This window comes from Triticum aestivum, chromosome 7A (genome assembly GCF_018294505.1).
Source record: "Triticum aestivum cultivar Chinese Spring chromosome 7A, IWGSC CS RefSeq v2.1, whole genome shotgun sequence".
NCBI lineage: Eukaryota > Viridiplantae > Streptophyta > Magnoliopsida > Poales > Poaceae > Triticum > Triticum aestivum.
This window is the reverse complement of record NC_057812.1, coordinates 547,012,458-547,028,200: the sequence shown is the minus strand read 5'-3', so window position 1 is coordinate 547,028,200 and position 15,743 is coordinate 547,012,458. Positions and strand designations below refer to the sequence as shown.

Here is a 15,743-nt window from a genome sequence, read left to right as displayed (position 1 = left end):
CACATGTTATGTGGGTAAAATGATGATACCATGCCAACTTTCAACCTTTTCGGAGTTCATTTGAAATGCTTTTCAATTTCAGGGTCTTATAGCTCAAAAAAATCAGTAAATGCATAAAAAATAACAAATGAAGTCAGAAAGGGTTGAAAAATTGATGATGTGTCTTTGAATGGTGCATTTTGAACACAGAAAAAATATGGAGTTCAAATAAGTTCAAGAAAATGAAATCCCTTTGTAACAGATGATCTTTCGTCCGAAACCCTGATACTTTGAAAGAGATTGTCCGTTTTGTACACGAAGTGCATCCAGTTTTTACCGTAACCATCTCAACTTTGTTGCACATGCTATGTGGGTGAAATGATGATACCATGCCAACTTTCAACCTTTTCGGAGTTCATTTGAAATGCTTTTCAATTTCAGGATCTTATAGCTCAAAAAAATCAGTAAATGCATGAAAAATAATAAATGAAGTCAGAAAGGGTTGAAAATTGATGATGTGTCTTTGAATGGTGCATTTTGGACACAGAAAAAATATGGAGTTCAAATAAGTTCAATAAAATGAAATCCCTTTGTAACAGATGATCTTTCGTCCGAAACCCTGATACTTCGAAAGAGATTGTCCGTTTTGTACACGAAGTGCATCCAGTTTTTGCCGTAACCATCTCAACTTTGTTGCACATGCTATGTGGGTGAAATGATGATACCATGCCAACTTTCAACCTTTTCGGAGTTCATTTGAAATGCTTTTCAATTTCAAGGTCTTATAGCTCAAAAAAGCAAAAGGAATCAACTAAAAAGTTTTTATAAACCTCTAGTATTTTTGAAACTAAACTTATATAAAATTTATGCAACTTAAATTCAGAAAGTATTTTTTGTTCAACACATTAATAGCAAAAAATTAATAGCAAAAAATAACAAAATTTGTTTTTGATTAAAACAGATATTAAAAATAACCTAAAATTACCAAATAGAGTATAATGATAAAACACTATAATATTAAGTAGCGGGAAAAAGAATCACTCAAAAATCTAACTTCATAGTAAAGTTATTCATAAACTAGTGATTCACATACATTTTAAAACTATAAGTATTTAGTACAAATAAAAAATAAAAAGCAAAAAATAAAACAAAAGAAGAAAACAAAAAAATTCAAATTTTAAAACTAATGGCACTAACAGAAAGTTTATAATTTTTGTGACCTAAAAGCAAAAAGAAATCACTAAAAAACTATAAGTATTTAGTACAAATAAAAAAAGCAAAAAAGAAAACAAAAGAAGAAAACAAAAAAAATCAAATTTTAAAACTAATGGCACTAACAGAAAGTTTATAATTTTTGTGACCTAAAAGCAAAAAGAAATCACTAAAAAACTATAAGTATTTAGTACAAATAAAAAAATAAAAAGCAAAAAAGAAAACAAAAGAAGAAAACAAAAAAATGCCACCTACTAGGCCTCCACGGCCTGAATACGACTAGAAACCCTTCCATGGGCCAGGATTCAGGCCCGCAGAAGGCTTAGCAGGCCCAACAGGCATAGCAGTGCACATATTAGGCCCGTAAGCCTGCAATAGAGAGGAGCTCGAGAGGGATGTGGCAGCGAGGCTTATAAACCACTCCGAGCCCCTCTCAACTAGCGAGGTGGGACTAAACTTACGACCGCACCGCACCAGCATAGGGCGTTTGGTCCCGGTTGGTAGCACCAACCGGGACTAAAGGGGTGCATTGGTACCGGTTCGTAACACCAACCGGGACAAATGCCCCCCTTTAGTCCCAGTTGGTGCGACCAACCGGGACCAAACGCCTCTGCTTCCCGCCCTTTGGGCTGCCGAAAAGAGGCCTTTGGTCCCGGTTGGTAGAACCAACCGGGACCATAGGTGCGCATTTGTCCCGGTTCGTGCGACGAACTGGGACCATAGGTCCGCCTATATAAGCCCACACTTGCGAAAATTTCGCCAACTTCTCCATTCCCCATCGCCGACGCCGCCAGGCTGCTTGTCCTCCTCGTCGCCGTCGCCGCGCCCTGCCCCATCCCCGCATGCTTGCCGTCGTCGCGCCCTGCCCCGTCGCCGTCGCCGCACCATGTCGCTGTCGTCGTCGTCGCGCCCTCCTGCCCATCGCCGGCCGCCCTGCCCCGAGCCCGCTGCCGTCCGTCCTGCCCCGAGCCCCGCCTCCTCGTCCCCGTCGCCGTGTGCCGCCCCGAGCCCGCCGCCGTCCCCGTCGCCGTGTGCCACCCCGAGCCCGTCGTCCCCGTCACCGCGTGCCGCGCCCCCCGCGCACGCTGTTCCCATCGCCGGCATCCCCGAGCCCGCCGTCCTCCTTCCCGTCGCTGGCCTCCTCTCCCCGTCGCCGCCCACCCCCAGTGAGCTCCCCCCTTTCCCATCCCCGTCGCCGACGACGCCACCTATTGCTGCCGCTGCTCTCTGTGTATATATGTTCATATATGCAAAAGTTACATTTTTAGAAAATCATCTATATATGTTCATATATGCAAAAGTTCTATATGAATGTGGCTATATGTATGTTCATGGAAAATAATTTTGCTCGATGATCTTTTTGTTCACGATGTTCATATAATTTTTTTCATGTATGTATGAATGTCGATATGAATTGTACCTATGATGTTTTTTTATTCATAGATGAATATGTATGTGGCTATGTATGTGTATGTGGCTATGTGAATATGCAAAGAAGAGGAGATGAAGAAGATGATATATTTTCTTATTCGTGGGTGTGTCGAGAGGGTCATCGATAACTTTAGTGCATTTTAGGTCATTTTAGGTCGTGGGTGTGTCGAGAAGGCGGCCGAGGGGTCGAGAGTCGTCGAACATGAGATGGGGGGATGATAGATGATGATGAGGGGGGGAGGGGGGACGTCGGACATTCATGAGAGAGGCGGGGAAGAATGGGAAGAAGAGGGAGAAGAAGAGGAGAGGAAGTCTTCTCCTCTATTCTTTCTCCTCCTCTATTCTTTCTTCTCTTCTTTTTTCTTCTTCTTCCTATATGTATTAGTTTTTTTATTTAGGTTGTTAATTAGTAGATATTAATTTTGTTCATATATGTATGGATGCATGTGATATGTATGTATGTATGTATCGGGTATGTCGTTGTCGATATACCCCCTACCTGATAACTTCGACATGAGAGGGTCGAGAGGGGGTCTAGGGTCGCCGAGGGGTCGAGGGTCGTCGAACATGAGAGGAAGAAGAGGATAAAAAAAGAAGAGGAAGAAGAAAAAAAGAGGAGAAGAAAGAATAGAGGAGAAGATCTCCTCTATTCTTTCTTCTCCTCTTTTTTTTCTTCTTCTTCCTCTTTTTTTATCGGGAACGAGGGTCCTCGAGGGTCACCGAGCGGTAGAGGAAACCCTAAATAGCAAGTATTGTCGGTGTGAGATACATGTGGCCGTCGGTGTCGGACAATACATCCACGTCTCACAAGTGACGCGGGCTTCCTCTTCTTTTTTTATCCTTGAAGCGTTGTCGAGGCCACCCCAAACCCTAGAGAAGCAGCGTCGAGGCCACCCCAAACCCTAGAGAAGCAGCGTCGAGGCCACTAATTAATATTAGTTCTACGTTTGCCACTAATATATCCATCTGTCATGTTTGAATAATAATTGCCATGTTGTCAATATTTGTAGAAACTATGGACACCGCCCGAGACGAAGTACAAGAAGAGTTGTTGGGGGACATAATCGCACGAGGAAGTAATGCCGCCGTCTTGTTGTTTCTCAATGACACCAATGGTCTGGAAGCAGCTGGCTATGATTAGGATGGCTCCGGTGACCTAATGCCGGTGCAAGAAGGAGATCGTGAGGACGGCTCCGGTGACCCAATGTCGGTGCAAGAAGAAGAGACCGTGATGACGTTTCCGGTGACCGAACTGAATCCGGCCAGGTATATATATTAGTTAAGCTTCTGATGACTAGCTAATTGATGCATTCATTGTTTTGGTATGTACACATATTAATTAAGTCTTTGTTCTTTTTTCTAGCCCTCCGGATCGAGCACAACTTCGGTAAAGGGACGAGGCCCGAAGAAAAAGTTGAGCTCGGATGAAAAGTTTGAGATCATAGCAATCGCGCCCGACGGCCAACCGATTGAACCCCTCCGGACAAAGAGCGCATTTGTTGCTCAGTGTAGGGTTTTGGTTAGGGACAAGATCCCGATCAGCATCCAGCAATGGTTAAAGCCGGCTACAGAAGACCCTGAGGTGTCTTATGTCAATGATATGCAGAAAAATGATCTTTGGACTGAGCTGAAGTCAAATTTCACCCTATCGTCAGAGGATGATCCAGAGAAGCCAGTTAAAGAGCAATTAATCAAGTCTTTTGCTCTTAAGAGGATGGCAGAACTATTCAGGAGGTGGAAGAAAGAGCTGAATAAGTTTTTCGAAAATAAAGAGACACCAGAATTCAAGGGCGGATATGAGAAGATCAGAGATCACTGGCCCGCATTTGTGGCCCACAAGACATCAGAAAAGAGTAAGAAGATGTCGGCGACAAACAAGCAAAATGTTGCGAAGAAGAAGCATCACCATCGCACGAGGTCAGGTGGCTACCTCGTAGCCCGGCCTAAGTGGGCCAAGACTGAGAATGATCTGGTTGATAAAGGGATCGAACCAGAGACAATTAACTGGCCGGACCGTTGCAGGACTTGGTTCTTCAGGGCTGGCGGAACCTTGGACCCTGTAACAGGGAAGTGCATTTGGACGAACGATCAAATAGACATACCAGTCAGGAAGCTTCAGCAGTATATTGAAGCAGCGCAGCAAGGGACGTTCTTTCCAAACAGAAAGAACGACGAGCTCACAATGGCCCTCGGGAATCCTGAGCACCCTGGACGGACACGAGGCACGCCAGGCTCCATTCCGAGGAAGGTTGGGTTTCCGGACGCAGGCGGTTACAAGCCAGGAGAGGAGGAAAAAATTGCAGCAGACCCAAATGCAAGGGCTGCAAGCAAGGGTACAAGTGATAGAGGAACGAGAAGCAAATCGCAGCAAACGTACTGCCGAAGCTTCCCCCGAAGCTACCCTGCCATCTCAGTGGAGAAGCAGCGTGGCTTCCACCGAGCTGCTTCAGCCGGAGCATGCCTTGACGGCTCCTGCCAGCTATCCCGTGGATGCTATCACGGAGTCTCAAAATTGCCACCTTATGACGCAATGGATGAATTTGAAGGTCGAGGCGGTTGTTGGCTCTGTTTATCCTACTGAACCCGGCGCAACTTTTCACTGCCGGCCGATTCCAGAAGGATATGCTAGGGTGATGGTGGATGAAATAACGGAGGGATTTGAGGACCTCCAGCTTGACCACCCTACCGGTGAAGGGGAGACTAGGCTGGGGTCTACTCTGAAGACTCCATGCCTATGGCGGAAGGAGCTCATCAACCTTCCGAACTGGATGCCTCCACCTCCTCCTCCTCCTCCTCCGGCAAGTCAAGGCACTCTGCCTCCTCCACCGCCTCCTCCTCCGGCAAGTCAGGGCACTCCGCCTCCTCCACCGCCTCCTCCTCCGGCGAGTCAGGGCACTCCGCCTCCTCCACCGCCTCCTCCTCCGGCGAGTCAGGGCACTCCGCCTCCTCCACCGCCTCCTCCTCTGGCGAGTGACGATCAGGGCACTCGACCGGCTCCTTCTCCGGCGCGTGGCGGCACTCCGCCTCCTTCTCCGCCTGCGCCGACGCGCCCGAGCAGCCAGGCTCCTCCTTCTCCGCCTCGTCAGCAAGGGCGGAAGAGACCTGCCGCCGCTCCGGCTGCTCCGACGCGTCGTAGTCCTTCTCCTCCGCCTCGTAAGCAAGTAAAGAAGACAACCGCTCCGTCTGCTCTGCCGGCGTCTAGCAGTACAGCCAGAGGCGGGAGGAAATACAGATTCGGTCCTTCTTTGAAGACTCCAGAGAAGTTACCATATGAGAGGACCCTGGAGGAGAACGCCGAGATCGCACGAGAAGAAGTGAGGAACTACTTTGAAGGGGTGAAAGAAAAGAAACATCCACCTCCGGAGGAGAAGGTAGATCCGGTGAAAGCGAAGCGCACTCTAGCTGCCCTGACAAAACCACCCAAGTCTCCGCTGAAAGGAAACTATGAGCGCATTATTGGAAAGGAATTTGCCGAAGCGGAGCGGTCGGGAAGTACTGTCAGTGATCAAAGGCTGAAAGAACGACGAGTTGGGAAACAAATTGCCCAGCTCAGCGAACAAGCGAAGCAATCGTGCCCCCCGCTCAAGGTGCCTAGCGACAACGTCGCTAATGATCCGAGGATGGTGCCCGGTTATAGCAATCTTGGCGATTACCTGCCCGACGATGTACATTATGATTTCATGGAGGTGCAGATACAAAGATACGAGTACGGGAAGGCTCTCGTCAAAGATGAAAGATCTCTATCAATGATGATGCAAAGATTGCATGATTGGTACTTGAAAATCTGCAGAGACTCTGGGGGGAGGAGTACTTTGTATGTGAAAGTTAAAAAGGAGCATGACCTCGTTGGAATTGAACTGTTGCATGTTCCATTTGAGGAGTTCTTTCAGTTTTTCGATCAATTGGCCCTCGATAAAACAACGGTCACCTACTACTGCCTGTAAGTAGTACTACTTCTGTCATTAAGTCTCTCTATATAGCTCAGCTCTTTCATTGCATGTATTTATAATCATCCTCACTATATTATGCAGATTGAAGATCGCCGAATTGAAGAAAAGACAAGTCGGTGATATTGGGTTCATTAACACATATCTCATAGATGCAACTCAGGTTAAATTTCATGCCGTAGATACCGAGGCCAACTTGCTACGATCGTTGGTAATAAATGAAAACAAAGATATAATACTCTTTCCTTACAACTTCAGGTGAGTGTTACTGTCTTGTGCGTATTCGGTTTCCCTTATATATTAGTCAAGGTTATAGTAATGTAATTGATGAGTTATGCATGCGTGTGCAGTTACCACTATATTCTCCTAGAGATTAAGCTTGAGCTGGGACTAGTAACCGTCTTAGACTCAAGATGAAAAGATCCCCAGGACTATGCGGACATGACTCAAATGCTCGAGAAGTAAGTTAAATCAATCATTATCCACCATATCAGCAACTTTGTTCATTTCCTCATATATCAAGTAATTGTTTTCTTTGTCTGGCAGGGTTTGGAAAAAATTCTCCAAAAAAGCTCCAGGACTCCCGAAGAAGCTGCAATTTAGACACCCGAAAGTAAGTACTATAGTAGCATGTTCCGCGCATCTCCTATTGATTCAAGCGCTAGTTTCATCAATACAATTTGGCATTCTTGCTTATCAGTTTGATTGACCTCTATTTCTTGTAAAGTGGTTGTGGCAGGAACAAGGGAATGATTTCTGTGGATACTACGTTTGCGAGTCCATCCGCCACACGACCTGTGAGCGGGGCTACACTGACGAACAATATGAAGTACGTAAATAACAACATTCATAATTTTATTTTATTACCATCATTTGTGTTGAGTTTCATTCATTCATATATATATGTATTGACCCCCTTCTTCAAATTAGATGTTTCGGAAGCGGGATGAACTCCTAGCACCAGCTCGCATGCGAGCAATTTAAGAGGAATTGGCGGCATTCTTTCTTGATCACGTGATCGCTGAAGACGGAGAATACTATGTGGACCATGAGTCCGTATGATTATATTTGTAAGAGATAATTATTGTATATATGTAGCCGGTAGTGTCGGTAGATATACAAGAACTTGTTGTTCGACCAATCTCTCGGAGAAGGAGAGGTGGTCGATATCACTTCTCTCTGTATGCATATATGTTCATGACGATCTTCTGTTTCCTTCGTGTGCTTACTAGCTAGCTAGCGTGTCTAGTCCTCTCTATACGTATGTATAGTACGTAGCGTCGATCAAGCATGGACATAAGAGAGGACACTTCTCTCTATTAATTATAGCTAGCTAACACAATATATGAAACACCTAAATTAACCCCCCAAAACCCCTCCCCCCCTTTCAAAAAAAAAACAAAAACCCCAACCATAGAAATGCTGACGCGTGGATGCCTATTGGTCCCGGTTGGTGCCACCAACCGGGACCAAAGGGTCTCCTGCCTGGACTCCGCGCACAGGCCACGTGGAGGCCCATCTGTCCCGGTTCTGGATTGAACCGGGACTAAAGGGACAGGGCATTAGTACCCGGCCCTTTAGTCCCGGTTCAGGAACCGGGACAAAAGGCCCTTACGAACCGGGACAACAGGCCCTTTTTCTACCAGTGTTCCTAGCTCAAAACCACCGATAAGCAGGAAGGAAACGTACTTGATTCATAGGTGCCTATTGCTGGTCTTATCAGAAAAATCAGATTATTTATGTGGTGGGTTTTTTTTTGAACACCTCTTCTTGGTGGCTATTTGGAACGTAATGCAGGATTCTGCTCGGATTGCTGTGTGTGAGTGTGTTGTTTTGTTTTCAGGGCTTGTTGAGCTATGCCCTTAGCATTAACCCTATTTGCTACTATGTGTGTTTGTGAGACTTGTGTGTGTGTTTTAAACCTTGTTGGGTGTTTGATTTGAACGGTTTGCTTTATATATAAAGCCGGGCGAAAGCCTTTTTCGATAACGTAATAAAGGATTATGCTTGTTCAAGCCCTTGCCACAATACTTTTTCCTGGTGGTATCCTAATATAAGAAGTACGAATGAATTACATTTGTTCCTGGCGTGCTTATCTCAGAAAACGCGGATCTTGGCTTATGATGTGTGCTTGACACGCGAAGTACCGATGGCAGAGACCCAGAGTCGAGTGCCCATTCGTAGATCATGAAGTGGGTCAGGACCGTGCAGATTCAGCATCCAAGTTGGTCAAGACTGTCGTATAGATTTCACATCCAACGGCAATTTAGTGTGCCATGATGATTGATGAGTAGATCGAAGAAAAAAAAATCACCAGGTCAAAAGATCATTTACATGTTTATGTATGTGGATTTTGGTGTCAATTACTAAGTAATAACATGCGTGCTTAGTTTTTTTTTCTGAGTTAATAACGTGTGCACTTAGTTTTTTTTTTGAGTTAACATGTGCACTTAGTTTTTTTAGTTGACATGTGCGCTTAGTTTTTTTAGTTGACATGTGTGCTTAATTGTCGGGCATCTGTCAGGTGCCCTCCAGAAAGAAAAGGAGAAAGCTAAGACGGCAATTTAAACAAGATTTCAAATTTCACTATATTTTGGTGATTTTTCGGTCACTCATACAAGTCAAACAAGCCCCACAGAAAGAAGGAAAAAATCAGAAAACAATTCTCTAAAATTCACACGAATTCTACGCTGAAGAAACCTTCTCGCAAAAAAGTAATAATAGAAAAAACTGAATGGACCGAGAGATCAGGCGGACCACAAAATGAAATACTAATAGGCGAACGTGAGGCATTTTCTTTTTTGAGAGGAACGCGGGGCATTTTCTTTCGGCACCCCCTCTCATCTCGAACCTCCCCTCCCCAGTTCACTAGCAAGGACATGCAGACGTTAGCGATGGCGGCGCATAGACATTTCCCCTAAAAACCATAATAATCTAAAACATCACCATTTTATGTCTGGGCAATGAGTATAGTTCAGTTCAGAGGAAGGATCCCCTTAAAAAAATGTTCAGAGGAAGGAAAGAATACTTCCTCAAATTTGTCTTTTGTTCAGAAGAAGAAAGAAGACTACAAATCAACGAATTGCAATTTCGTGCTGGGCACTGAATTTGAATTTTTTTTCTAGGAAAAATGTCACAGAATTTGAATGAGTAGTGCGTGACCGCCAAGTATCTTCTACTGGGGCTTTCCGTGGAACCCAAGTTTTTCTTGGCCCATCCACCGCCATCCGTTCCCCTGAACTGCTTACGATCAACGGCCCACACGCAACCGATAAAATCCCAGAATCTTCCAGAACACACGAGCACCCGAGCGCGTTCATGAACCTTCCCGAACCGCCCCCCCAACCGTCATCGTGCACCTCCACCGTCCACGGCCTCTATATATGCCTTCCCACCCAACTCATTGGCACGAGAACAGAGAAAGAGAAAGGCGAGGAGAAGATAAAATCAAGAGGGGAAACAGGGTAGAGGCAGAGAGAACAGAAGGAGCGATGCCGACTGGTAGGATGAGCGGCAACATCACGCAGGACTGGGAGCCGGTGGTCCTGCGGCGGGCGAAGCCCAAGGCGGCCGACCTCAAGTCCGCCAAGGCGGTGAACCAGGCGCTGCGGACGGGCGCGCCGGTGGAGACGGTGCGCAAGGTGGCGGCGGGCACGAACAAGAAGGCCTCCGCCGCGGCCGTGGCGGCGCCCGCGAGGAAGCTGGACGAGATGACGGAGCCGGCGGGGCTGGAGCGCGTGGGCGGCGACGTGCGGGCGGCCATCCAGAAGGCGCGCGTGGCCAAAGGGTGGAGCCAGGCGGAGCTGGCCAAGCGCATCAGCGAGCGGGCGCAGGTGGTGCAGGAGTACGAGAGCGGCAAGGCCGTCCCCGTCCAGGCCGTGCTCGCCAAGATGGAGCGCGCGCTCGAGGTCAAGCTCCGGGGCAAGGCGGTTGGGGCGCCCGCGCCCGCCGGAACGAAGTGATGGTTCGTGGGGACTGCTTGATTTGACCTGTGAATTTGGGATGGATGGTAGTCAGATCTGTAAATCTCCGGTTGCTCTCTGGTAGATTGGGTTGTAAAAGTCGTGCAAATTGATACATCTAATGAATTTGATGCCAAATACTATTGTGGGCTGATCTGCTATTTTGAACCGGCCTCCTGTGGAATTCTGACGTCATATTGCTGAGATTGAGTATCCGATTGGAGTATTCTCTTCTACAAGGAAGGAACGTACGTTCTCACAATTTTCCTTTCGGATTTGCTAGAACTCAGCTAGCTGAGTTTTATCTATGGGCTCATTCACGTCAATGACCGTCCGATCGGTGAACATACTTGGTTACCTCGGCCGCAGGCAAGTCTCGTCCGTTGTGTTGTACACTATTTTCTTTTTCTTAATTTTAGTATATTTATTTCACTTTAGCTTAATATTCATTTTACAAATTTTAAAATGATTGCTTAGGTTTTAGTTTTACAAAATTTATCTGTTATAATTTTTAATTTTTAAATTCACCCTCTCAATACAATAATGAAGTTGAGATTGGGAAAAAAAGGGTCGCAACTGTGGTCTGGAGGGGGAGTTACCGAGGCCATTTACATGTCCACTATTAGACATGCAACTACAAGCGTTATAATATGATCACAACTAAATGTTTTTGAAAGAAGTCGTAATTGCATGTTTTTAAGACAAGGTCGTAAATGCATGTTTTTCAAAAAAACCACAACTGCATGTTTGAAAAATGGATAGCAACTGCATGTTTTCAAGAGGGACCTTAACCACATGTTTCTAAGGTGGGTCATAACTGTATGTTTTCAAAACGAGGACACAACTCCATGTTTTCAAGAGGGACCGCAACAACATGTTTTTAAGGTGGGTCATAACTGTATGTTTTCAAAATGACGTCACAACCGTATATTTTGAAGAGGGGTTGCAACCGCATATTTTTAAGATGTAGTTGCAACTATATGTTTTTTAAGAGATGTCGCAACTATATGTTTACAAGGTAGGTTACAAGTACATGTTTTTAAGGCAGGATCGTAACTCTATGTTTCTCAAGAGGGGTTGCAACTATATGTTTTTAAGAGAGGGTCGCAACTGCATCTTTTTCAAGACTGGTCAAAATTGCATGTTTTTTAAGATGGGTTGCAAATGCATATTTTCAAAAGGGGTCACAACTAGATGTTTTTAAGATGGGGTCACAACTCCATATTTCAAGAGGGGTTGCAACTTCATGTTTTCAAGATGGGGTTGCAACTGCATGTTTTCTAAAAAGGGTTGCAACTGCATGTTTTTAAGACGGGGACGTAACTGCATGTTTTCAAGAGGGGTCGAAACTGCATATTTTGAAGATGGGGTCGCAACTACATGTTTTTCAAGAAGGGCCGCAACTACATGTTTTTAAGGTAGATTGCAACTGCGTGTTTTTAAGGTAGGGTCGCAACTGCATATTTCTCAAGAGGGGTTGCAACTGCATGTTTCTCAAGAGAGTTCGCAACTGCATCTTTTTCAAGGTTGATCGAAACAGCATGTTTTTTAAGGTGGATCGCAAATGCATGTTTTTAAGAAGGGTGGCAACTGAATGTTTATATAGACACAACTGTATGTTTTAAGAGGGGTCGTAACTGCATATTCTTCAAGATGCGTTTCAAGGGTGAGTTTTTAAACGGGATCACAATAACACGTTTTTAAGGCATGTGGTAACAACATGTATTTCAAGGGGCCCGCAACTACAGGCTTTCAAGGCATGTAGCAACTCGCGGGGGGGGGGGGGGGGGGGGCCCGAGGGGCTCGCCACTTCATTTACTTAATTTTGTTTCCTTTTTTTATTCTCCGTTTAATTTTTAAAAATCATGAGATTTAAAAAAAGACTACACATTTTGAGAACTTGTGATTATCCCGTAAATTCATTATTTTTAAAAACTGTGATTTTTTGTAACATTTATAATTTTTAAATTTTACCAACTTTTTTAATTCATGATAATCTTTTAACATTCACAAACGTTTTTCGTATTTGACAAATATTTTTCAAGTATGCGAACATTTCAAAATCAGCAAACGATTTTCAAACTAATAAATCACATGGTTATGTGGAAATGGAGCAACAGGAAATTGACATAGCTCTATTATTATACTTGCTGCGCCATTTTTGCCAGCGCATTATAGTGAAATGGAACAAAAGGAAATTGACAAAAAGTCATGGTTAATTAGTTCGTGGTGCTAATTATTCAAAAAGAATTTTTTCTTACAAGTTTTCACCTAGCTTCATCATTGCTACAACAACTAGTAGTTCTGCTGCTATTCAGCATCGCAATAACGCTAGTGGTTCTCCTCAAGCCTCCATCCATACATGATGAAAAGTTACTAGGCCAAGAAAAGACAAGAAAACGCATTAGGCTAGCCCAAAAAGGAAAACAAACGTGATACAACTAGGATGACATCAGCTGAGGTGAATGAGACCATAGTTAGTCTCAGCTAGATGAGTTCTAGCCATCCCATTTCCTTTTTATCTACCAAGCTAATCTAAAATGTTTTAGAAAAAAAATCACCAAGGGATATATCAGTACTAAAATATATTTAGATACATCAGTAGATATATCTAACACTGAAATACATTTAGATATATTTGCTTGAATAATTATATTTGCTTGGGACGGAGGAAGTGCCGAGCAAATTGGAAATGTTTCAAAGGCATAGGCCTCTTTGGCTTGCAGGAACTTTGTAGGATAGGTTTTCATAAGTTCATAGGAATGGATTTCTATATTATTATGTAAGATTAATTCCTATCTTTCACAATACAAGAAAAAGCATATTGCTCCTTTTTTCACATTTAAAAAAACGCTTAGATTATACTCCCTCCGTCCCAGAACAGTTTTTAGATGGAGGTAATACTTCTTTTATGATAAATAAGTAAACCCTTATTTCTTTTGGGTTTTACCTTCACACTTTGCATATGCCATCTTTTATGATATTTGGAAGGTACCAAATTATTTCGCACTTTAGCCTAAGCCTACCTACTTGTGGTGCAAGCCAAACCTATTAATTTGGGTAAAATTGTCTTGCAAAGGTCACAACAAGTTTGGGGTAAGGTAGATCCGAATTCGTTTTCAAATGATTATAAATGATTACAAACCTCACACCAAGGACTACACCAATTACTAGAGTCAACTTTGGCAATCTAAAGAGACAAGAATGAGACATCTAAGGTAATTTTTTAAATGGAAGCCAAAACATATATTTGGGAGCAGAGAATGGAGGTTCCCATATAGAGGTAGTATTATGAAAATATTTAGCCTGGGCCACCGAGCATAACCAACCTATTCAACTATGGCTTGCACTTAGAAACCCCTCTACGGGTAGTTGCACCAAGTGGGCGATCTCCGAGATCATACAGCCTCTTGAGTCCTGCACATGTATAACTTGACATGTTCTCAACTGCCTCCTAATCCAAGAGTAACAAGAAAACATAAAGTCACTTGCCAAGAGCTCTTTGAAAGATCTTCAATTGAAACTTCTTCAACAATCCATAGGAATACTCTCTCACAAGAATAAGATCGTGGTGAAAGAAGTGATCATGAGGTGTAGGGATTCAATAAAGGTAAGTTCTTGGCATTCAAAGAATCAAAGAAGTGAACAAGAAATCACTCAAGACGTCTTCTCTTCTCATGTTGCCTTCGATATCTTTTCCTCTATGTGATAGATGGATGGAGTGGTGTGGAGTGGCTTGCAAGGGGTGAAATGAGTGAGCGAAATAACTAAGCGTGTAACGGAATGGTTATGTCGTTTGCAACAATGTAGGGGCATGCGAGGAAATTTATAGAGAAGATCCAAGAATCTAACTATCACTTGATGGCTCGGAAGCACTAGAAGTTGAAATGGCGGAACATTTCAAATAAATTTGAACAACCAGGGCAACGTTTGGGAACCAACTAGAAACACATCACTCGAGACTACTTGTTGAGAACAGGGTGGTGGTTTTGAACGAAAAAAGGCAGCTCTTTTCTACCAGAATAGAGAAACTCGGAGGTACTAGGTAAAACCAATTTATCTATAGTACCATACTAGACAGAGCAATTCTTAAAAAGAAATTGCAGAAAAATGCTAAGCAACTACTCGAAAGTTGTAGAAGAAAAAATGGTGTAGGTACTGAACTTATATTGTGACTCACAAAGAAGCAAACCGAGATGAATTGGAAGTGCCAATGGCAAAAGTTATGCTCATATGCGTCGGGGCAAACAAAGAATGTTTCAAGGTGGATTGGCTCGGCAGTTTGGGAACAAAAATAACAACAGTTCTGGACTGTGGACTCAGGGTTTGTTCTCTAAGTATGAATAATTCTTAGTAGCTTGGTAGTACCGGAAGATAAATCTTTGAAAGTACTATGCTTTAGAAAAACTCGTACAAAGAATAGCTAGGGAATGGATTGGAGTACTTTGACTTAGGGCTATTTCTTGGATTTATAACCAAATTATATTGCTTGTGCCTCTCTTCATAGTACATTTATCCTACACCCTATGTGAATCGTTGGATTCACAAAAACCCTAGAAAGTATAAACTAAGAGTTTGATGTAGGCAACAGCTTGAAAAGTATAAGGCAATGGTGACTAATGACACTCAACTTATAGCAAAGGACCCGAATAAGAAAATAAGTCTTAGTTCATGAAATAGACTCATTGAAATCACTAGTCATCTCAATTGGTTTTGTCATCAAGTACCGAAACAAATTGGTATCTTGGAGATGCTTTTCACTTAGGTGTTCCTACAGATATACGTGTTTCTAAGGATCAACTAGAAAAAACTTAAAACTTACATAATCTTACAACTTGAACTAAACATTTTCGATGGGATATGACCATTGACCTCAATCAAATACTGCTTAAGATCAAGTGCGCAACCACTGAAAGATGGTAGTAAGTGATATGCTTAACTGGTTTGGATTACGGTCCAGTAATAAGTTATGTGTATGAGCCACGTAATCTGATACATCTCCAACGTATCTACTTTTCCAAACACTTTTGGCCTTGTTTTGGACTCTAACTTGTATGATTTGAATGGAACTAACCCGGACTGACGCTATTTTCAGCAGAATTGCCATGGTGTTATTTTTGTGCAGAAATAAAAGTTCTCGGAATGACCTAAAAATCCACGGAGACACGTTTTGGAATTAATAAAAAATACTGGCGAAAGAATCAGCATCAGG

General features: G+C 43.5%; 1 protein-coding gene across 1 annotated transcript; it reads left to right on the top strand.

Annotated features, from left to right (window-relative positions):
- The first annotated feature begins 9,964 nt into the window (after positions 1-9,964).
- On the top strand, positions 9,965-10,671 carry LOC123151905 (multiprotein-bridging factor 1c). Its single transcript, XM_044571540.1, has one exon. The coding sequence runs from the start codon at positions 10,061-10,063 to the stop codon at positions 10,529-10,531; it is 471 nt and encodes a 156-aa protein (XP_044427475.1). The 5' UTR covers positions 9,965-10,060; the 3' UTR covers positions 10,532-10,671.
- The last annotated feature ends 5,072 nt before the right edge of the window (positions 10,672-15,743 follow it).

What these genes read in the sequence shown, in the direction of transcription:
- LOC123151905 (XM_044571540.1), top strand. Translation starts at nt 10,061, where the DNA reads ATGCCGACTGGTAGGATGAGCGGCAACATCACGCAGGACTGGGAGCCG.